At 40.8% G+C, this 24,524-nt stretch overlaps 1 protein-coding gene across 5 annotated transcripts in view; it reads left to right on the forward strand.

Moving 5' to 3' along the window:
• Nucleotides 1-24,524, forward strand: part of CTNNA2 (catenin (cadherin-associated protein), alpha 2) — a 1,482,995-nt gene that overhangs the window by 305,273 nt on the left and 1,153,198 nt on the right. For 3 of the 5 annotated variants that reach the window (XM_006866581.1, XM_006866582.1, XM_006866583.1), the window contains exon 4: nucleotides 19,124-19,243. The exons of the other annotated variants lie outside the window; for them this stretch is intronic. In XM_006866581.1, coding sequence (XP_006866643.1) covers nucleotides 19,124-19,243 — 120 coding nt within the window. The remainder of the gene's footprint in view (nucleotides 1-19,123; nucleotides 19,244-24,524) is intronic. 5 annotated transcript variants of the gene reach the window in all.

Below are 24,524 nucleotides of genomic sequence, written 5' to 3' on the forward strand. Positions count from 1 at the left end.
AGAGGAAGACCCCTAACAAGATGGATTGGCCAGGTGGCATCATTGATGGCGTCAAGTGTGGCAGCGGTAGTGAGGTTGGCCCAGGATCGGACATTGTTTTGTTCTGCAGTGCATGGGGTCGCTATGAGTCGGTTCCGACTTGATGGTACCTGACAACAACAACAACATGGCATTATATGATAAACCATTTGGCCACTGGAGTAAGACTAACTGACTTTAATCTTGCTTTGGTGTCTATGAGACAGCCTGTAAAAACCCATCCCATAATTTTGTTTGGTATCAGATAGCTTATCTGTTAACGAGTGTAATGAATGCGGGTAGTGCCATTAGTTGATACCCTCACCTTCTAATAGAAAGGCTGATGTGAGTCCTCCAGAAATAACTCAGAAGAAAGGCGTGCCTATCTTCTTCTGAAAAATCATCCTTCCAAAGCACTAAGGAGTACAGATCTACTCTGACACATATGGGCTCATCATGAGTCAGAGTAAACTTAATGACAGCTGGTTTCATTTAATGATAGTACATTCCTTATAGGTGTGGAAGGTTTAAATGGGGAAAATTCTTAGGGAACACTACCACTGAGTCTGGAATAAAGTGTGTGGCAAATAGCAGCTATGTAGCACTGGCAAGCACATTGTACCACTGGCATGCTGCTTTATTGTTTGTCTTTCCTGACCTCTGTTTGATGCAGCTTTTAGGTTACAAATGCCATCTTCTTAGATGTGCTGGAGAAAAGGTTTTGTTATTTTTCCCTTCTAGCCAACTCAGTCATAAGTAACAGTGCTTTGGAAGTAGCAGTTTAAGAAAGATCTTTTCCCAGAATGACTCTTCCAAGGCATCATTATTCAGTCCTGTTCAGGGACTACTGGGGGCCAGTGAAACTGCTGAGAATGTGGGTCTCCTCAGGGCCTGCGATGTGGAACATGGCATCTCTTGCTGCCTGTAACTTTGTCTCTCTACCCTCCTGTTTTGACCAGTGCTGCTGGCTGAGAATGTCACTGCAGCATGTGGTAATGTGAAGTCAATTGTATTCTCTCTGACATAGTAGATTAAGGGAAGTCTGGGGGGGGGGGGGCGGGTAAGGTGGAGCACAGGGCAGATTCAAGCAGGCTCCACTCCAGACCTACAGAACCGGAATAAAATAAAAAGAATTTAGCACAAAATTGTGGAAAGGTCAACCCAGCAGTATTAAGTAGTCCTGTCAGACTGTCAGTAGTAAAATTTAAAATGATTGTAGACTAAATAACACATTTGTTCTACTTAGCGCACGGCTTTGGTAGCACACAGTAGTGGTAGAATGTTGCTCTCTTGTGGACGACTTAAGGAACTACAGTCTCCTGTTGCATCTGAATCGCTCAGGTTGTGATCAGTGTAAAGCTTTGAGTTCAGGTCAGTGAGGGCTTCAAACATTAACTGCTGCCTCCCCCTCTTCCAAAATAAGGGTAATGTGTCAACAATTCATTACAAATGAAAACAGAAAAACCAAACCCGTATCTTTCTAGTCAAACTCATTTTAGGATGGAGTAGAACTGCCTCATAGGGTGACCATATCGTCCTCCCTCAGACCACTAGTGGGTTTGAACTGCTTACTTTTATGTTAAGCAGTTGAGCATGTTACACTGAGTTAGCGTACATAACTATACTTTGTTGTTGTTGTTATGTGCCGTCGAGTCGGTTCCAACTCATAGCGACCATTGTACAGGGTTTCCGAGGCTGTAAATCTTTATGGAAGCAGAAAGCCTCATCTTTCTCCCGCGGAACAGCTGGTAGTTTCGAACCGCTGACCTTGTGGTTCGAAACTACCAGCTGTTCCGCGTAGCGTAGTGGTTACGAATCGGGCTGCGAACCTTAAGGTCAGTGGTTCGAAACAACCAGCCGCTACATGGGAGAAAGATGAGGCTTTCTACTCCCGTAAAGATTTACACCCTCGGAAACCCTGTACAGGGTCTCTATGGGTCGGAACCAACTCGACGGCACTTAACAACAACAACATACTTTGTAGCAACATTGTTATTTTCTACACCCATAAACAGTGAAATGTTCCCTTGGAGTCTATTTACTTGTTTTAAACTCATGTTAAAGAAAATATTTTTACATGAGTTGGCAGAGTGGATTGGAAATTATATAACTGTTTCAAGGCTCTTTGCAAACAAATAGTGGATTTATTTATTTGTCTTGTGGATATGGAAAAATAGATGAGAAAATGAATAACAGGTGCTGCTTAATAATAGTGATAATAATACTATTTTCTGATTATTTAAATTAAGTAGTGCCCCGTAGCTTCCTGTTCTATCCAGTACATAACGATCTGATCTTTAATCATTATGCATGCATAGCATTTGAATCTTCTCAGCCATATTTTTAACTGGTGTTCTTCCGGATATTTATCTTTTTCTTATCTCTGAGTAATTTATAGAAATGTAGGGGGGCTGCCTTCTTATCAGAAACTTATTCTCATGTTTCTCCATCAGTTGTCTATCAGGTGGATAAAGGATATAGTGGTGTGATGGTGGCGTGCTGTGGAGTCGGTTCTGACTCATAGTGACCCTGTATAAGGTTTCCTTTCTCCCTTGCATCCACTGGTAGTTTCAAACTGCTGACCGTGAGAATAGCTGCCTAGCTCGTAACCACTACACTACCAGAGCTCCTTTGTAGATACCTACTTCCATCCTCTGCCTCACAGCACCATACTTGTTGTTAAGTGCAGTCGAGTCAGTTCTGACTCACAGCTACCTTGTTACAGGGTTTCTGAGGTGTTAAATCTTCTTGGGAACAGAAAGCTCATCTTTCTCCTTCAGAGTGACTGGTGGCCTGGAACCACGGACCTTGACATTCGAAATCCAGTGCTTACGTATGGAGCTACTGTGCTTCCGAACCCCACACTTAATTCTTGACAGATAGAGTAATCATTATGAGATATCATTCAGTCTCTAAAAATAAGTTAAGATTTGGGAGTTACACAAGGGCCAAGTGGTTTGGCTGTGTTTTTACATTCTGTTACCCTGAAATTATGTTGGAAACTAAAGTTTAGAGCTGTTCCCTAAATTTATATTTGGAAACAAGTTTACAGCTGTGTGGTGCAGTAGGACAAGCACTGGGCAGCAAACCACAAGGTCAGCGGTTCAAACCCACCAGCTGCTCCTCGGAAACTCTGTATAGGGGCAATGTCTGTAGAGTCGGTGCCGACTCATAGCGACCCTGTATACAGTTTCCGAGGCTGTAAATCTTTACAGAAGCAAGAAGTCTCATCTTTCTCCCACAGAACAGTTGGTAGTTTGAACTGCTGACCTTTAAGTTAGCAGCCAGACTCGTAACCACTACGCTGCCAGAACTCCTTGTTGCTATGAGTCGACATTGACTCAACAGCACTTAACAACAGTGATGTGCATGCTTTTATGTTGAACTTTTTGTTCAGAATATTATAGTAAGGATTCACAGGAGTATAAACAATTTTAGGAATTGTTTCAAATTCAGGAGCATAATGATGGAAAGGTGAGTGACATATAGTTTCAAAGCAGTTAACACCCAAGTGGGTCTTTGATATTCCTGAGCAAAGCTACAGTAATCATTTGCACATCAGACATCGTTAAAACCACTGAATTATAATCACTTTTATTGTTGAAGTTGCTGGTGAGTGATTCCCTAAGCAGACACCTGGTACATCCTGCAATCAGTTAACATTGTCAGTGGGTTAGGTTGATATGTGGCTTTAAAACACTTCAGTGTTGTAAAGGGATTGTGCATTTCAATCAGTGATTCGGAAGAGGGCTATTTCTTTCCCCTAGACTCTGAATTAATGTAATCAGATTATATTGTCAATTCATAACTTTATGGATGACATTATTGGTAAATTCATTTGGACATGTGCATGTGCGGGAAAGAGCCTCCCCTTACCACCCCACCCCTCACTTTTTTTATTCTGTCCTCAACCTAGGTCCTGGAATGATTATTTGTGATTATCTGAGAATTTCTCTCTAAAAGTGGAATAGCAAATAACTGACTGCCAAGGGAAGTCAGATTTTCAAAGAGGTCTTATCTAATACTTCTGTCTGTTGTTTGAAAGTATGGATGAGAGTTGTGGTTGTTATGTACCATGGAGTCGGTTCTGACTCATACCGACCATGTACAGGGTTTCCAAGGTTGTAAATCTTTATGGAAGCAGAAAGCCTCATCTTTCTCCCAATGGATGGGAGTAGGTCATCTTAATATTACATATGCCTTTTGTAAATTTTAGGAGTCTTGGTGGTGCTGTGGAGTAAGTATTAGGCTGCTAAATGCAAGGGTGATGGTTCACAATCACCATTTGCCCTGTAGGAGAAAGATGAGGCTGTAAATGTTTACAGTCTCAGAAACCCTGTACAGGGCCGTTATAAACCAGAATTGACTAGATGGTAGTGAGTTTAGAGGGTTTTTTTGGACTGTGTAGTACCAGCTGGTCTTTTATGTCCTCAGTAATTTGTTAACATACCTCAGTAGTCAACTGTTTAATCCTGCAGCTCTACTGTATCTCTTGTGTTTGATTAACAGCAGTGAGCTGAAAATAGTTTAGGCTCCGATTATAAATGTATAAATTACTATATAGGATCTTTTGTGATATTCTGGAGAAGGGTTCCATGGTTGGCAAATGGAGGGTTGGGTAAAAAGAGGAAGACCCCCAACAACATGGATTGGTGCATTGACAGCCGCAATGGGCTCAAACATGGCAACGGTTGTGAGGTTAGCATAGGACCAGGCACTGTTTTGTTCCGTTGTGCATAGGGTTGCTATAAGTCGGTACTGACTTGATGGCACCTAACAATAACAACAAAGGTTCTTAATATATATTTTCTGTCACAGCTATTAAGGCACAAGCTTCATGCAGCTGAATTGTTTGGAATGTATTTATTCATTCATTTATCCTTTCAATAAATGCTTATTTAGTGGAGTCCTGTTGTGACACTATAGGATAAGCTGTGCACTGGTAACTTACCAGCTGCTCCTAGGAAGGACTACACAGGAAATCAGAACCAACTTGACAGCACTTAACAACTATATACAAGACACGATGGCAAGATACAATCAGTTCTGATGGTGTAGTTGATTTTGAGTCAGGTTGCTAACTTCAAGCTCAGATATTCGAAACTACCAGCTATTTTACTGGAGAAAGATGAGGCTTTCTGCTCCCGTAAAGATGTACGGTCTAGGGAACCCTATACAAGGTTGCTATGAGTCAGAACTGACTCCATATCACACAACCACCATTACCAGCATCATGGCAAGATATACAACTTCAAACATGAGTAGAGGGCATGACTGCTGTCTTTCCAATCATTATAGTCTAGTGGGGAAGATGTTGTAGAATCCTAGTGACACGGTGGGCTCAGTGTTGGAATGCTAACCAAAAGGCTGGCAGTTTTAATCTGTCAGCTACTTTGGAGGAGGAAGTTGAGTCCATCTCTTTCCATAAAGATTTACACGTCAGAAACCCTATAGGGCAGTTCTGCTCTGACCTATGTGGTTGTTGTGAGTCAGAATCGTCTCAAAGAAGTGGGCTTGTCTTTTGTGCTTGGGGAAAGATGTTAAGAAACTGTGTAGTTCTTGTTGAGAACGTGTACGTACTGCTATGGTCTCACTAAACTGAAGTCCTAAGGCACTGAACTACAGGCAAGACAGGATCAAGATTCAAACAAATTAACCAGGAGCAGTTTCCTGTCTCGTTTTCCTCAGCGAGCTCTCTATTCTCTGTAGGCCCTTCTATGATGTCCTCAGGATGGTTGCCAACAATTCTCAAGATTGCATGTTCCTAGACAAAAGATAGCAAGATAGAGGAAATCTCTCTGGAAACCACAAACCAGAACAAACCACTGCCATTGAGTCAACTCCAGTTCTGTCAATTCCCAGTCTTCATGGGCACAGACATGGGCACAATCATCTATCTTCCATAGAGCAGCTGGCGGTTCTTGAACCACCAGCCTTACAATTAGCACCCTAGTGCCTCAACCAAAGTACCACCAGGCCTCCTTTCTTCCCTGATGTTGTTGTTGTTGTTAAGTGCCGTTGAGTCAATTCCAACCCATAGCAACCTCTGGTATAGGGTTTCCAAGGAGTGACTGCTGAGCTTGAACCATTGACCTTTCCGTTTAAATTGAGTTTGCAGTCCAGTGCATTAACCCATAACGCAAATAGTTGGGCTGGATAATTCAGGAAAATATGAGGAAAGATGATGTGGTTGGGAGGGGATGTCTCAGGATAGGGTCTCATTGAACTGAATTAGATTTTCCATCTGCTGAACCAATCACTGTACCAAGATTAAACAGGCGTAGGTCTTAAGCCCAAGGCTGAAGCTGAAGGTGGGAAGCTGGGTAGGAGTTGGAGGCTATTGGACAGAGATTGGCCCCATCAAAAGAGTTAGAGGATATATTATTTTGGGGTTCAATAAGGAGAGAGAAACCACACAGTAATTAGAGTAAGGAAAGTTTAATACAGGTTTGTGTGTTTAACTGTATTAATAGATTGGAGTAACAAGAGTTGGCTAGTAAAAACCCAAGAAACCTTCTAAAGAACATAAGAATAGCAGCTGTGAAGAATGGCCACTACTCCTAAGATAGAGTGCTCAAAGGAGAGCCACCACCTTCACTCTCCAGGGAATAACATTCAGGCATTTTTGGAGAGCATGGCTATGACTCTTTGGATAACAGAGAAGTTACCGAGGTGTTCCACCAGCCAGACTAGCTGGAAATCTACCCTTCAGGATGTTGAGGAAAACTCTATTTGGAGATACTCTGCTGCCAAAACCAGGGACCATGGAGCTGTGGGAAGTTACTGGCCAACTGGTGCTTTAGTTCCCATCCTTGCCTTAGCAACTTGTGGAGGGAATGCACAGTCCTAGGAAAGTAAGTCAATGTCTCTCCAACACCCTCTGCTAGAAAGGAGGCTGCCAGCTGAGAAAAGGAAGAAAATAAAGGACCCACTTCATTCTCTTGTTAAGTGCCGTGGAGTTAGTTCCAAATTATAGCGACCGTGTCTAGCGTTTCTGAGGCTTTAAATCTTTGTGGGAGCAGAAAGCCTCATCTGTCTCCCATGCAGAAGCTGGCTGCCTTGAAGCACAGACCTTGTGATTGGCAGTCCAGTGCTTATCATACCGAGGTATTAGAATTTGGAGTTGAAGGCAATATGTTAATACTGGCCATAGCTAGAGTGACTTCTTAAAGGAAAATGAAGATGCGGTTGTCTTAAGGAGATGGATACAAACCAAACAAAAGCCCTCAATTAGAGAGTGCTTCTCAGCCCAAAGAAAGAACAAAGACAGGAGACCAAGACTGGGGATGTGGAGTGTTTAGAGTGACACACGTAATTTCCTATCATTGGAACTTAGAGGGCAAGGTGAGGAGAGGTTGTAACAAGATTGGATATCGAGAACCAGGTGGTAGAGAAGCTTGGTAAAAACGATGATTAGTCTGAACTCTACCATGTAGATTATGGGGAACCACTGAGTAGCTCTTAGCATTAGAATCACATTATTTTAATTACTCATATCTGTAATTTTGGTGTCAGTATGGGAGAATTTGGTAATAGTGTGGGGTGTGAGCCCAGAACAAGGAGACAGATTAAAACTATTGAATTTATCTTTAAGACAATGGCAAATGTATATTGTGAGAAAGGGTTCGATTTTAGATATGTTAAGAGTGTAAAATGGAGGCCGGGTCTGGAACTGTGGGATAAGCTCTGGACTGCTAACTGAAGTTCAGTGGTTCAAACCCACTAACCACATCTCGGAAACCCTATACAAGGTTGCTATGAGTTGAAACTTTCACAACAACACTAAACATCAGTAAGGATGTAAAGTGAATAAAACTGGGGGAAGGACCAGGTGGAATTAGGAGCTCTGGTAGCATAGTTGTTACGAGTCGGACTGGTGACCTCAAGGTCAGCAGTTCAAAACTACCAGTGGTTCCGCGGGAGGAAGATGAGGCGTTCTGCTCCTGTAAAGATTTGCAGCCTCGGAAACCCTGTGCAGGGTTGCTATGAGTCGGAACCGACCCCATGCCATATAACAACAACAACAACAACAATAACTAATTGTTGGTCATAAAGTAAACAAAAACACCACCAAATGGTTAAAACCACTGTTCCTAGAAAATGGAAGCAGTCTAGACCAAGAATTTAGAGCTATGTCAAACAACCTGGGTTCAAATATAACTTCCCTTACTTATTACTTGTGAGACCTCGGGAAGGTTATATAGCTTCTCTAATCTGTTTCCATGTCTGTAAATTGGGGATAAGAAGCGCCCCTGTCAAAAAAGTTGCTTTAGGGGATAAATTAGATGCAGACCTTATGTTGTCCTGGTATGGTGCTGTAAAATAAGCACTTGACTGCTAACCAAAAGGTTGGCGGTTCAAACCTACCACTCACTCCTTGGAAACCCTATACAAGGTTAGTATGAACCAATGCACTCAAAGACAATCAGCAAGCAAGCCATTTAGAACAACATCTAGCACAGAGTAAGCACTTGATGATACTGGCTACTTTAGTATTCTTACACAGACGGAAAATAATTTAGGAAATATATCACAAATTACCTTCTTGCTGTGTTTGTAAAATGTGGACTTTTAAAAGTAAAGGGCCCTGACATTTAATCATTCATATTTTCTGATGCTATAATTTTCATCAACTGTTAATAAAGAAAGAGAAAATTCAATCAAGAGGACCAGTTTATCCAGGAGAGAGATCATTGAATTAGGAAGGTTTTCTTTAGGAGGCACCAATGGTATGGTCAAACCGGACTAGATGGCTGAAATAGTCCAGTAGCTATAGAATCGTTTATCCATATATTTATTCCCTTGTTGTTGTTGTTAGGTGCCATTGAGTCGGTACTGACTCATAAAGACCCTATGCACAACAGAAACACTGCCTGGTCCTCACGATTGTTGCCACACTTAAGCCCATTGCCAATCCATCTCGCTGGGAGTATTTATTTCTCTTTTTCTCTGACCCTCCACTTTACCAAACATGATATCCTTCTTCAGTGACTGGCCCCTACTGACAGTATGTCCAAAGTATAAGAGATGATGTTTGGCCATCCTGGCCTCCAAGGAGCACTCTGTCTGCACTTCTTCCAAAACGGATCTATGGGTTCTTTTTCCAGCCCATGGCACTTTCAATATTCTCCTCCAACACCACAACTCAAAAGCATCAATTCTTCTACGGTCTTCCTTATTCACTGTCCAGCTTTCGCATGCATATGAGGTTATTGAAAATACCATAGCTTGGGTCAGGTACACCTTAGTTCTCAGGCTGACATCTTTGCTCTTCAACTCTTGAAAAATGATGAAATATATCATTTGATTTCTTGGCTGCTCCTTCCATGAGTATTGTTGGTTGATCAAAGAAAAATGAAGTCTTTGACAACTTCAATCTTTTTTCTCCGTTGATAAGAATGGTTGTTTATTGGTCCATTGGTGAGGATTTTTGTTTTCTTTACATTGAGATGCAATCCATACCAAAGGTTGTAGTCTTTGAGATTCTTCAGTAAATATTTTAAGTCCTCTTCACTTTCAGCAAGCAAGGATTGTATCATCTGCATATCGCAGCTTGTTAATGAGCCTTCCTTCAATCCTGATGCCACGTTTTTCTTCATATAACTCAGCTTCTCGGATTATTTGCTCAGCACATAAGTTGAACAAGTATGGTGAAAGAATACAACTCTCTTGCACACCTTTCCTGATTTTAAACCATTCAGTTTTCCTATGTTCTGTTTGAACAACTGCATCTTGGTCCATGTACAAGTTCTTCATGAGCACAATCAAGTGTTTGGAACACTCATGCTTCGCTGTGTTCCACACAATCAAATACCTTTACATAGTCAATAAAGCACAGGTAAACATTTTTTCTGGTGTTCTTTGCTTTCATCCAAGATCCATCTGACGCCAGCAATGATACCCCTGATTCCGTGTCCTCTTCTGAATCCGGCTTGAACCTCTGGAAGTTCTCTGTTAATGCCTGCTTACAGCCGTTTCTGTATTACCTTTAGTAAAACTTAAGTCATATGGGATATCAAAGATATTGTCTGATGATTTCCACATTCTGTTGGGTCCCCTCTCTTTGGAAGAGGCACAAATACAGATCTCTTCCCATCATTTGGCCAGATAGTTGTCTTCTAAATTTCTTGCCTCCACTGCTGCCTCTCTTTCTTGAAAGATTTCAATTTTTTGTGCAGTCTATTTTATCCTGTAATCTACCTGACCTTCTCACCATCTAGATCTCTGTTCCTACTTGTTTGCCTTCTTTTACACTGCCATTGTTTTGATCATAGACTGACCTCCCAGATTCCCTGAGTTTGTTCTTATAGTTTTGTTCTTTTCTTGACTCTTCCTTCTTTCCTTGACTCTTCCTTCTTGACACTTAATTCTGGGAGGTGCTGCCATGTATGTCAATCTCTGGTTGTTGTCTGTTCTTGTTGGTTCTCAGTCCACAGAACTCCCTTTAGGATGTTTTGTAGCGCAGGGTTGGCTTTGGCAAAATCCCTTAGCTTCTGTTTATCCTGGAATGCTTTGATTACACCTTCATATTTGATTGATAGCTTTGCTGAATAAAGGATTCTTGGTTGGCAATTTTTTTCTTTCAGGGTTTTTTATATATATCCTCATTGCCTTCTTTCTTGCATGTTTTCTGCTGAGAGATCCGAGCTTAATCTGACTTGCTTGCCTTTGTATGTAACACTTCTGTTTTCCCTAGGTGCTTTAAGGAGTGTCTCCTTATCTTTGATTTTGGAGACCTTGATTATGATATGTTGCAGTGATTTTCTTTTGAGGTCTATCTTTCCTGGTGATTGTTGAGCTTCTTGAATGTATTTCTTTTCATTTTTCAGGATGTTAGAGAAATTTTCTTCCAGCAGTTCTTCAACTATTTCCTCTGTGGACTTGTGTGAGTCTTTGTGTTCTGGAATGCCAATAATTCTTAAGTTATTCGTCTTCATGTTGTCCAACATGAATCTTAGACCTTCTTAAGATTTTTTTTATCCTTTTTTCTGTTTGTTCTTCTATCTTAGTTGTATTGAGAGATTTGTCTTCCAGCTCACTGGTTCTGCCTTCATCTCTTCTATTCTACTCCTTTGCCCTTTCAGAGTATTGTCTATTTCTGATATTCTATTATTGATTGTTTGGACCTCTTTCTGTAGGTTTTCAATTGTTTCCAATGCTGTATTTTTCTTATTTGATTGTTCTTGTAGCACTTTCCTGACTTCTTCTGTATTTTTCTCAACTCCATTGTAAAGTGTTGTGAAACATTTTATAATCATTTTTCTGAATTCCTTCTCAGGCATTTCCAAGGCCTGCCCTCCTTCTAAAATTGAGTCCAGGTCTACCTCTAGGTCATTTGTCTCAGACATTTTATCTTGTTTTTGGATATGTGCTTATATGGTCATCTGCTTTTGCTTCTTGGACATGTGTAGTGTTTATCTGTGGCCTTAATACTTAATCGAGCATGTGCTTTGATACTTTTCATGCTTTCTGCTTGCTTCCAGGCAGATGTGTTCAGGATGTGGGCTTCCCTTTTCACTCTTCTTCTTGCTTAACTCAGAGTAACTTTCCCTGGTGTATGGTAGTTGGTATTGGTTCTTTCCTGGGTTTTGGTGTTTTATAGAGTGTAATTGTAGCATGACTATATGGCAGCAGTCGTTGTCTCTTCTTTGGTAATATAGGGAGAGAAAGAGTCCCCCAAAGGTAGAAGGGGGAGCATAAAACAGCAAAATAGTGCCAGCAAAGAAATAACAACAACAAAACAAAACTAGACTGAATACTGCAGTCTGTAATCACAGAAAAGGGAGAGGAGGGGGAAAAGAAAAAAAAAATTTGTAGCCTAATATGAGTATGACTTTAATGTCCTCGCTTCAGCTTCTTGCTTTCAGCGCTGCCTGAGAGATTTCAGGATGCCACTGTTGGTTGCTATGCTGTACATCAGGCTTTAATTTAATTTTTGGCCTGTTTTGTTTTTAAACTCTCTTTCCCTCTCTACAGCCCTATACTGGCCTTTCCCTTATTTAAAAAAAAAAAAAAAAAAGTTCAGGGTCAGCTCTTGGGTTGAGAGTATCTATGTGCATGCGTAGCAGAAGAACGCACCAGTGGTGAGGGTGGGGTGTGTCCACTTGCTTAGGCATCCCTTCTAGTCACCAGAATGGAGGTACACAAACAGTGGGGGGGGGAGCCCAATGACCAGATACCAAAAAAAAAAAAGAGAGAGAGAAAGAGAGAAAATCAGAACAAAGCAAAACCAACAAAGTGTGTTGTCCAACTTTGCTCCAAGGTTCCCATGGCATTTTTCCATGGTGTGTCTGCTCTCCCACTTGGTCTTGCCATTTGATCTCATCCAAGATGTTAGCTCAGGGCCTCTGAGCCCGGTAGATTCAAAAGTACACACTTTGTTACTTCGCTTACTTAACTAGCTATAAGTCTTCATTTTTTTAAATTTAATATTTAAAAGTATTCCTAGCTATGTGGTTCTGAGTTTTGGAGCTCTGCATTGGATCTGCTTTGCCTGGTATTCTGTGGTATGGCTGATGGTGAACTTCACTGCACCTCCACCCTAGCGCCATCAAGCCCCACCTCCTTAAGATCCAAAAGATTTCAGTTTTTATTCCATCAATTCCCAGTATCTTGTTCTTTGCCAATTCCTTCAATACTCCTTGGACTTCTTTCTTTAGTATCATTCACTTGGTCAACTCTTATTTCTGATATAATAGTTTTACTCTAGCTGTGCAACCAAACTCGTGATGTCTTATTATGTAGTTTCATTTAAATCCAATCCAAAAAATCATCATATTGACCCTAGAATGAAGTCAGTCTGTCTAAACAGAAATGATGATCACTGCAACAATGGTTTGGAGTCATGGTATGGCACTGCAGGTTAATGAGCTGGATTGCAAAGTCAGTTTGGACTGCAAGGTTGGCAGTTAAAGCTTACCAGTTGCTCCTCAGATACCCTCTACAGATACCTCTATGAGTCAGGAACCAACTCGACGGCACTTTACAACAGCAACAAAAACAACACAGCAATGGTTTATAGCACTGGCTATGGATAGAAGTGTTGGTAGAGATACCAGATGCCACATTCCAGGAGGGGAAGACTCACGTTCCTCAACTCAGCACTATCCATATTCCCACAGTACCTGTCTAGTTCATAGTGAGTGTGTAATAAAATCTTGATGAATAAATGATTTCTCAGGGTACTGTTTCTTATTAAATTAAATTAGGACAGTTTCCACAAGGAAAAAAAAAAAAAATAGAGAGACTGATTTGAAAACTCTGTCTCAAATTATTTGACACAATGGAAACTAAATAATAGTTCCAGGAAGGTAAGCTCTGTTAGAAGATCTAAATTGTAAGAGTTTTAAGTGATAAGCTCTGGATAAGGCATTTAAATTTACTAAACAGGAACAAATTTCAATGTATCTTCTGGACTTTTATTGATTTTTCAGCTGTATTTGCCTGAAAATAGTAGGGACAGGGATTCTGGCTCAGCCAAGACATCCTGCTTTAGTGTTTAGAATCCCAGTCTGGTCTGAGGGCGGAGAATAGCTGTCTCTGGGGGCCTGCATGAAGAAGATGAGGGCATTTTTAATACAGAATGCTAGGCTAGCTGCCTGTATGTCTGCCTATTGGAAGCCTTTCCCCAATCCATGATATTTGTTGTTTTGTGCTGTTGAGTCAGTTCTGACTCATAGCAACACTGCATAGGGTTTCCAATGAGTGAATGGTATGTTTGAACCACTGAACTTATGATTCAAAATGACCTTGCCTTCCAGTACTTCTCCTACAGATAGATTTTCCATATAACTTATCCTGCCTCCAAGCCATCAGCCTGCCTCCGAGCCATCACCAACATCCTGCTGCCTGTTTCCTCCAGGCACCATTCCTTCCACAACTCCATACAGACATCAGGACTATAAGATGAATGACTACTTAGGGACCCACCACCCACTCAGATAGATAACTATTGAGTAGACCAGTAATTCAATTTAAAGAGCTCACAGTTTGTGACAGGCACGATGATAATATATTACATTAATATTCATAACAACCTTGTGTAATGTATAGATTACTCTTACTTTATTGATGAAGACAGTGAGTGCAGGAGAGGTAAGTGATTGAGCCCTGATGACAGAGGTAACAAGGAACAGAGATGGGCTTTTAGCCCAAATCAGTCAGACTCCATGGCCGTCTCCACACATGGTACCATATCCATTTGTAATGGGGTCCAGGCAGGTGTATTTTGGATAAAGTACCCCCAGATCTTCTTCTGTATAAGAAGTGTGGTGTGCTCAACTGCTCTCTTAAGTACCTGAATGTGTGGTCAAGGGTAGAGGACAAGACATTGGTTTGGTGCACAAGAGTCAATTTCCTTTCTTTAGCCATTCAGAGAGATTATGGGCTCTGCTTAAAAACAGAAATCTGATTTTTTATATTAACTTTAATGTGTCAAAAGTAAGCAGGAAACTACCATTCTCTTATTTTTCTTTCTTATTTATCTACAATCCTTCAACATGCTAGCTATCTCTGTGGGCCCCTGGATAGATTTGAACTTTGATCCTACATGAGAATGTTTGACTACGTTATCTCAGATTCTTATAGATTGAAACTCTGAATACAGCTAAATCTAGTTTACAACAGGCATCACTCTTCAATTGTGTTTCTTTTTAAAAGATCATCATTGAAGTAGAAGTATAATATAAATAAAACCTGGCAACTTGAATCTTCTGAAAAAAAGCAATGCAAAAATAAATTGTGTGTAACACAACATAAAGAATATACCAAATTAGTTTGATTAACAACTGCCAAGATTCCTGTTTTATATATGTGAGAAAACAAATCCAGAATTTAGCTCCCTGTGAGATTATTTCCCCCTTGCCTGGAACCAGTATATATGTCCTGAAAAAAAGATTTGCAACACAAATAAGCAGCAGGAAAAAAAGTAACTGCCAAGAACTGTTTTCTTGGTGCAGCTTGTGATAGCCATGTCAAGATGATTATAGATCTGATTACAAATCTTTTAGAAAGTGAAGCATCACTGATTTGTTGTTTTGAAGACTTGAGCTATGAGAGTCTTGTTAAACTGCAAAAATGTTTTAAATGGGCTATTTAATATTATAAAATACAATTTGGCTTGAAAGCCTTAAAACGATCCAAACACACAGCGATCCCTTTTTCAGCTGTATTTCATTGTTTCCCTTCAATTCTATAAATGTTGTAGCCTGTAGAAAAAGCACTGGACCACATAATGGTTTGAATTGCAGGGTCAGTGGTTCAAACTCACTAGTTTCTCCTTGGAAACCCTATACATGGTCGATATGAATCAGAACCAACTGAATGGTGCTTAACAACAACAACAATGTGATGGCTGGAACTGCAGTTGATTTAGCAGAACCAGACCAAACTGTTTTGAATTCTTATGTGGCCCACAGGCTTGATGTTTCTCATCCCTGGTATATCTGTAATCGCTATAAGTCGGAACCAGCTCAATTGCACTTAACAGCAACATTTATAAAAGTTTGGATAAGAACTGGAAATGACTAATATTGAGGACTAGTAAACAATGTTCTTATCAATGGAGCAAAGACTGAAGTTGTTGAAGACTTCATTTTTCTTGGATCAACCATCAACACTCATGGAAGCAGCAGCCAAGAAATCAATTGACATATTGCATTCAGCAAATCTGCTGCAAGAGACCTTTTTAAAGTGTTGAAGAGCAAAGATGTCAGCTTGAGGACTAAGGTGTGCCTGACCCAAGCCATGGTATTTTCAGTAACCACCTATGCATCAGAATGTTGGACAGTGAATAAGGAAGATCATAGAAGAATTGATACTTTTGAGTTATGGTGTTGGAGGAGAGAATTGAAAGTGCCATGGGCTGCCAAAAGAACCAACAGAACTGTGCTGGAAGAAGTGCAGCCAGAGTGCTCCTTGGAGGCCAGGATGGCCAAACTTCGTGTCTCATCCTTCAGACATGTTTTCAGGAGGGACCGGTCATTGGAGAAGGATATCATGTTTGGTAAGGTGGAGGGTCAGAGAAAAAGAGGAAGACCCCCAGCAAAATGGATTGGCAAAGTGGTAGCGTTAGTGGGCTCAAGCATGGCAACAATTGTGAGGTTGACCTAGGACTGGGCAGTGTTTCATTCTCTTGTACATAGGGTAACTTTGAGTCAGTACCAACTCAATGGCACCTAACAACAACAACTATAACTCTATCCTTCCTTGATGAATTGGCCTATTGATAAACTTAATAGAATTACATGGGATATGTGTGTATATGTTTTTATTCTTCCCATTGTCACTAACATTTATACACTATTCTCTTTGTAAGAAAGTTGTGTTAACCACCTTTGCCATTTACTTGATGTTTTTATTAAGTGCTGTTGAGTTAGTTGTGACTCATAGAGACCCTGTATAGAGTTTCCAAGTAGCAACTGGTGAGTTTGAACAGCTGAATTTGTGGTTAGCAGTCTAGTGCTTATCCTACAGTGCTACACCAGGACTCACTGAAAAGCAAATCTCTTTAGCTCAGAATTGAGATAATTACAGTGTTTTCCAGCCATATATGAGAGGGCTTAAAAAAAGTTCATGGAAAACTGAAATTAAAAGAAAATGATGAACCTTATCCAGAATCTTCTGAGCTGGGAAATTTCCACTGGAAAAGACAAGCAGACCATCCTGGAGTGGCTAGAAGAACAGAAGATCCTTCTTGAAAGAAAGACCAACAGGAAAATACCAAAAATAATGGCAGTCCAACTGACTACTACAAGAACAATCAAGTTGCTTTCCCAGGAGACATCAAGGCAAGTGGTCAGGTCCCCTCAGGGCAAACCCCCTTCCAAGACCAAGATTCAATGGAAATACATGAGCAGACACGTGGTCTGACTGGTGACCACATTGGTCACTGGGCAAGTGAGGGAAAAACAGCAATGAAGCTGTGAGCTAAGTACAACCACGTTCAATATGCTCCTGTGAACCTGGGTGGAGACATGGTTGGCCAAAAGTTTGACAAGACCTGGGGACTCCTGGGCTCAGAGTCAATGACATAGCCACAGAGGACTAGGGTGGAGAGTGAAACATCCAGCTGATAAGAAGAGAGGGCATATGCACAAGAACACCTATACTTGAAGATAATACCCACTTGACCTGGCTTCAATGGCTGGATGATCAGAGCTCAACTAGAAGAAGAAAGAAGAAGGAAAAAAGAGTAATCTAATACAATTTGATGAACTTGACCTACATATATGGATGCAGTAGCTCAAAAGACGGAACAAATCTTTACAGCAAGGATCATTTCCATCCCCTCCATACACAGAGTAGACAGGGATGGGCAACTTGAACATCTGCTACCCAAAATGGGGTGCTACAAAGGCAAGAAGTGACTGGCTTACAAGCTTTCAAGAGAGAGCCTAGATCCAGAGGGTACGGAGGAAGGTAGAATCTCCACTGAGTAGTATCCACTCTGTCTGGGCAGGGCTGATGTAAGGAAATGCGGATAGGTCTCTTGTGGTACAATAGTGAATAATTGTTATCAGGATTGATTGTGAGGGTTGGAAATGTAAAAGTAGACATTTTATAACAAAAGGAGGAGAGTGGTTGATTTTGCAGTCCAAAAGCAGAGGGCCCTGGGACCATCAAGGGAGAAGAGTGGAGCGCAGGACCCTACCCAGAGAAACAGTGACACCAGAGATGGAGGCAGTGACAATGACGTGGAGAGATGGAGTGGCTGAGAACTCTAGACTCAGAGAGGGAGAGGGGGCTATGTGCTGATGACCAAGGGACAGGCTTAGAGCATGGAGGTTGATGATGCATGAAGGGGGTTTGCCCTGAGGCAACCTGTCCGCTTGCCTTGATGTCTCCTAGGAGAGCAACTTGATTGTTCTTGTAGTAGTCAGTTGGACTGCAAAACTAAACAAAAAAAAAAAAAAACAAATGTTTCCACAAATCATTTAAATGAACAGTTTTCTGTAGATTGTTCTTTTCAAATTACAAGAGCCTATCCAAATTTAGCTTCAGGTCTCACCTATTTTCTGCAATTCCTTTTATGCTTTACATCCTGCCTTCTCTTTTTCCACTGTTCTGCTCAGGTTCATGTTCTAGTTGAAGGCCTTTGATCCAGGCTCCCTTCATATTTAAGAAGCTTTGATTAGAAAAATCTCTGTTACGTGCCTTAATATGTTCAGGACTACATGCTTGGCTATTGCAACTGATACAATTATTTCTGCAAGGCTCCTACCTGACAAAAACTTTGTGGATGGGGAATTATGAAATTATGGGCGTTTCTCATGCCATCTTAAGATAGTTTTGGAGGGGAGGAGACTTTAGTAACTCTCAACTCCTCATATAAGTTTGAAAGAATGTCTTGGTGACATCATAATTTAAGTCCATGGCCATGGTGAACAAGTTTAATGAAACAGTTTACAGGAATTCAGAAGCATGGTACGTCATTAGAGTGGCACACTTGCTGTCAAGTCTGCCCAATCCATGCCACTCCCAACGGAGGCCACCTTCAATGGCATTAACATTTCAGATTCACACGGTTGCAGAGGTTCACTGTTTTTTCTTTACTTTCAATGGCAAAGTATAAACTTAGCTTAGATCTATTGCACCTTTAGTGCCAAACTTAGAGGTGATGCCAAAAGAGTGGGAGGACTGAAATGCAGACATTCTTAAACTTTCTGTAGCTTCAAAGTTATTCCAGAGTTTTTATTTGTAAACTACTTCTACTTTTGATTTTGACCTATTTGCTTCTTTGAAAACTTTGAGAATTTGTTTTAAAATTCCATTTTATTTAAAATGGAATTTTCTTTTGTTGCCATTTGTAATTAGAAGTGTTTCTAACTAAATCATAGTTCGATGAAATACATTGAATAGATGATTTGATTTGCTCTTAAACTTCCACAATGGCTCTTTTTATTTATTTAGAAAGTATCTGTAATCCTTGAACATAACTTTGAATATCTGAATATAAATGATTGTTAGGGATGTTTTCCTCCTAATATTCTATTTAAATGTTAATGCTTATGAATTCTAATTATTAATGGATTGACACTTCCAACATTTTCAATTATACTTGAATACTAATAATTTATATAAGTACTTTGATTTTGTATCATTTCAGGTGGAGGAGGCTTTGGAAGCTGTCAAAAATGCTACAAATGAGCAAGACCTTGCAAACCGTTTTAAAGAGTTTGGAAAAGAGATGGTGAAACTTAACTATGTGGCAGCAAGAAGACAACAGGTGGGAAAGATTTGTGAAAGGCTAGAGTTTAGAACAATGCAGAAATGCAAATAACTTGGTAGCATTGTAGATCTGAACCACTGATTAACTTGTGAGTATAAGCACTTCTTCTGGACCATTTCTGATACCACTGTGGCTCTCAGACTACTCTCTGGGTACTGTTTACTTAGAGTAGGTCACTGGCCATCAGGATCACTGGAAACCACCCTGATTACACTAACTTTTGTCCACTGAAGAAGCATCTCCCAAATAAAATATTTTACTGTAATATAGTGCAGGGTCGCTATGGGTCGGAACCGACTCAACAGCACATAACAACAACAACAACAACATAGTTTTATGGTTACTCTCTGGGTTGACTTCTTGTGCTGCCTTCATTTTATATTGCCTAGCTTTGTGCACCTAACTCCACCAATGTATACCTAGGTTGGGCAGAATGCACAGTGAAACTTTCATGAAAGACAAGAGCAAACTTCTAACAAAATGAGAGGAAGACGGTCATGGGAGAGAGAGAGAATGAATAAACAAGTCAATTCTGATAAGAGTAGGGGACCTGAATAGCATCCTTCTCCACCTAGTCATCTGCCTAGAAGTGTTGTTATTATTCTCAAATGCCATCGAGTTGACTCCAGCTCAGAGTGATCCTGTATAGGGTTTCTGAGTCTTCACGGGAACAGAAATCCTCATCTTTCTCTTGCGGAACAGCTGGTGATCTTCAGCCCCGAACTTTATGGTCCACAATCCAGTGCTGATTTTATGGAGCCACCATTAGAAGTAGCACACTCAGTGTTTGCCAGCTCTGTTTATTCATTTGTTAACATTTCAGTTTTGTTCATGATATATGTGTTCTCATTCTGTCTACCAAGAGAGATGAGAGAAATCTTCAAATTTGGAAAACATGGTTATAATCCCTTTCACCCGTTTTCTTGATTGTTCCCAGAAGCCCTTATCATTTTGGTTATATCCTGGCAACTCTTTTCTAAGTTTCTCTATGACAACAAGGAAGTTCTTTTCAAAGATACTTGTTTAATATTCATTCTTTGTTGGGTTGATAATAGTGTTGTTGTTAGGTGCCATCGAGTTGGCACTGACTCATTGCGATCCTATACACAACAGAACAAAACACTGCCTCATTCCACATCAACCTCAGAATTGTTGCTAAGCCTGAGCCCATTACTGCCACCACTGTGCTAATCAGTCTCATTGTGAGTCTTCCTCTTTTTCTCTAACCCGCCACATTACCAAAAATTATATCCTTTACTAGGAACTTGTCCCTCCTGATTATATGTCTGAAGTATGAGAGACAAAGTCTGGCAATCCTGACTTCTAAGGAACATTCCGACTGTACTTCTTACAACACAGATTGGTTTGTACTTGTGGCAGTCCATGGTACTTTTAATATTCTCCTTTTAAATGGTACTTTTAAATATTAATATTTAATATATATTTAATATAATTCAAATATATCAATTCTTCTATGGCCTCCTTATTCACTGTCCAACTATCACACGTAAATGAGGCTTTTGAAAATACCATGACTTAGGTCAGGCACACATTAATCTTCAAACTGTCATCTTTGCAGTTTAACACTTTAAAATGTTCTTGTGTTGAGATTTGCCTAATGCAAATATGTCATTTTGTTTCTTGACTGCTGTTTCCATGAGTGTTGATAGTTGATCCAAGAAAAATTAAGTCTTTGACAATTTCAGTCTTTTCTCCATTTATAGGCATGTTGTTTATTGGTCCAGTGGTGAGGATTTTTGTTTTCGTTACATTGAAATGCAACCCATACCTAAGGCTGTGGTCTTTGATCTTCATCAGTAGATGTTTTAAGTCCTCTTCACTTTCAGCAATCAAGGTTATATCATTTGCATATCACAGGTTGTTAATGAGTCTTCCCCCAATTCTAATTGCATGTTTTGCTTCATATAATCCAGTTTCTCGAATTATTTGCTCAGCATACAGATTACTAAGAATAGTTAAAGAATACAACCCCAGCACACACCTTTTCTAATTCTAAACCATTTTGTGTTCCCTAGGTCTAGTTGAACAACTGCATCTTGGTCTATGCATGGGTTGCTCAGGAGCACAATTAAGAGTTCTGAAATACTCATTTTCCCCAGTGCTATCAGTAGTTTTTCATGATCCACACACTTGAATGTCAGTGAAACACAAGTAAACATCTTTCTGGTATTCTCTGCTTTTAGCCAAGATCCATCTGACATCAGCAATGATATCTCTCTTTCCTCATCCTCATCTGAATCCATCTTGAACTTCTGGAAGTTCACTCTCAATGTATCATTGCAGCAGTTTTTGTATTATCTTTAGATTTGACTTGCATGCAATATTAATGATATTATCCAATGATATCTGCATTCTTTTGGGTAACCTCTCTTTGGAATGGGCACAAATATTGATTTCTTGTACTCAGTTAGCCAGGTAGTTTCTTGGCATAGATGAGTGAGTGCCTCCAGTGCCTAATCAGTTTGTTGAAAGGTTTCAATTTGTATTCCATCAATTCCCAGAACCTTGTTTTTGCTAATGCATTAAATGCAGTTTGGACATTTTCCATGTGTATCACTGATTTTTAACCATATGATATCTCTTGAGATGGTTGAACATTGACCATTTCTTTTTGGTATAGTAACTAAGTATGTCGTTACTGTCAGTTACACCACTTGTCTGTCAGTTTGTGTACTGTGGTGGCTTGTGAGTTGCAGTGATTCTGAAAGCTATGCCCCCGGTATTTTAAATACCAGCAGGGTCATCCATGGTGGTTAAGTTTCAGATTGGCTTCCAGACGAAGATAGACTAGGAAGTGACAAACTACTTACGAAGATTTAGTCACTGCAACTTTATGAATAGCAGAGAAAAACTGTCAGATATAGTGCCGGAAAATGAACCCCTCAGTTTAGAAGGCACTCAAAATGCACCTGGTGAAGAGTTGCCTCCTCAAAATAGAGTTGACCATGATGACATGAATGGAGTAACGGCCATGGGAAAAAAGCCTGTGGGAACTTCATTTACTGATGGGGCTCAACTCAAAATGAAGAGAAACAGCTGTAAACATCTATTGAAAATGGAACATGGAATGTATGAAGTATGAATCTGGGTAAATTGGAAGTTGTCAAAAATGAAATGGTACACATAAACATCGATATCTTAGTCATTAGTGAGCTGAAATGGGCTGGTATTGGCCATTTTGAATCTGCCAACCACATGGTTTACTATGCTGGGAATGCCAAATTGAAGAGGAATGGCATTGCATTCATTGTCAAAAAGAATATATCCAAATCCATCATGAGGTACAAGTCTGTTTGTGACAGGATAATATCCATGGGCCTACAGGGAAGACCAATTAATACCACTATTATTTGAATTTACACACCAACCACTAAAGCCAGTAAGGATGAAATAGAAGAATTCTACCAACTTCTTCAATCTGAAATTGATCAAACATGCAATCAAGATGTATTGCTCATTACTGGTGATTGGAATGCAAAGGTTGGGAGCAAAGAGGAAGGATCAGTAGTTAGAAAATATGGTCTTGGTGATAGAAATGATGCTGGAGAATGCATGATAGAATTCTGCAAAACCAATGATTTGTTCGTTTCAAATACCTTCTTTAGACAGCGTAAGAGATGACTATACACATGGACCTCACCAGATGGAATACATAGAACTCAAATTGGCTACATCTGTGGAAAGAGATGATGGAAAAGCTCCATATCATCAGTGAAAACAACGCCAGGGGCAGACTGTGGAACAGACCATCATTTACTCATATGCAAATTCAAACAGAAGCTGAAGAAAATGAAAATAAGTCCATGAGAGCAAACTATGACCTTAAATATATCCCACCTGAATTTAGAGATCATCTGAAGAACAGATTTGATACATTAAACATTAAAGACCAAAGACCAGAGATTTGTGGGATGACATCAGGAACATCATAAAGGAAGAAAGCAAAAAGTTATTGAGAAGACACAAGAGAAGGAAAAGTTCAAAATGGATGCCAGAAGAGATACTGAAACATGCTCTCCAGCTTACAGCTGCTAAAGCAAATGGAAGAAATGAGGAGGTAAAAGAGCTAAAGAGAAAATTTCAAAGATCACCTCAAGAAGATAAAGCCAAATATTACAACAAAATGTGCAAAGTTCTGGAATCAGAAAACCAAAAAGGAAGAACACGCTCAGCATTTCTCAAGCTGGGGGAACTGAAGGAAAAATTCAAGCCTCAACTTTCTTTATTCAAAGATTCTCTGGGCAAATTATTGAATGATACAGGAAGCATCAAGAGAAGATGGAAAAAGGGCAGAGGGTGGCGCTTCCCGGACCAGGCAACTCAAGTAGGGCTCCGGGGAAAAGGGGCAGAATCGCACATAGGAAACCTCTGTCTAGCAGACAGACAGCCTTTGAACAACCAAAAGATCTTATATTTCAACATTCTGAACTCGTTTTTTAAAAAAATCAAATTGCTGAGGAATTATAAGCATTTTAAGCTTTTGCCTGCCTGTACACGGCTCCCGCTTCCATGCCCGTGCCAGCAAGAGCCTCTGCCCCCTAAAGACCTTGGAATGCAGGGCTAGAGCAACCCCACTTAGAAGGCTGCATTTCCAGAGAAAAGGAAGCATAAACTAACAAAGCCGAACAAATAGAGAGGGATAACGGTGCGGATATCAGGAAATTCGGGATACCCACGGTACAGAAAGACTGAGAGAAGCATTTTATACGTCATCAGATACGGACAATACCTCCCTACAGCCACTAACTCCAGCCCTCTACTGCCCCAGCCTAGACCAGCCCTCTGCCAAGCCGCCGAAGCTCAGGAATGCCCAAGGCACAGGACGGCCCACTGAGACCAAGGCCCTCCCAAGGCACAGACACTCCCATTGAGGCCAAGGCCTATCCTGAGGCCCAACCCGCCCACAGACTGGTCACAAAGGCCCAGGCCCAACCAAGGCCAAAATAGCCAGGTCACTGAGACCCAGGGCCCCTGAGCCCCAACCTGCCCTAAGCCCGGTCCCCGAGACACAGGCCCCCAAGGCCCAATTCACCCAACCTGCCCACTGAGGCCCAAGCCGCCCGATGTCCAGCTGCTGATACCCAGGCCCCCGGAGGCCCAAACCACCCGCCTGAGGCACAAACCACCCAACACCCACCCGAGGTCCAACCCTCCTGCAGCCCGGTCGCTGATGCCCAGGCCCCCAGAGACCCAAACCACCAGCCCTAGGCTCAAACCACCCGCCCGAGGCCCAAAAGGCCCACGGCCGAGGCCCAGG

The sequence above is a fragment of the Chrysochloris asiatica genome, unplaced genomic scaffold (assembly GCF_000296735.1).
Source record: "Chrysochloris asiatica unplaced genomic scaffold, ChrAsi1.0 scaffold00093, whole genome shotgun sequence".
Lineage (NCBI taxonomy): Eukaryota > Metazoa > Chordata > Mammalia > Afrosoricida > Chrysochloridae > Chrysochloris > Chrysochloris asiatica.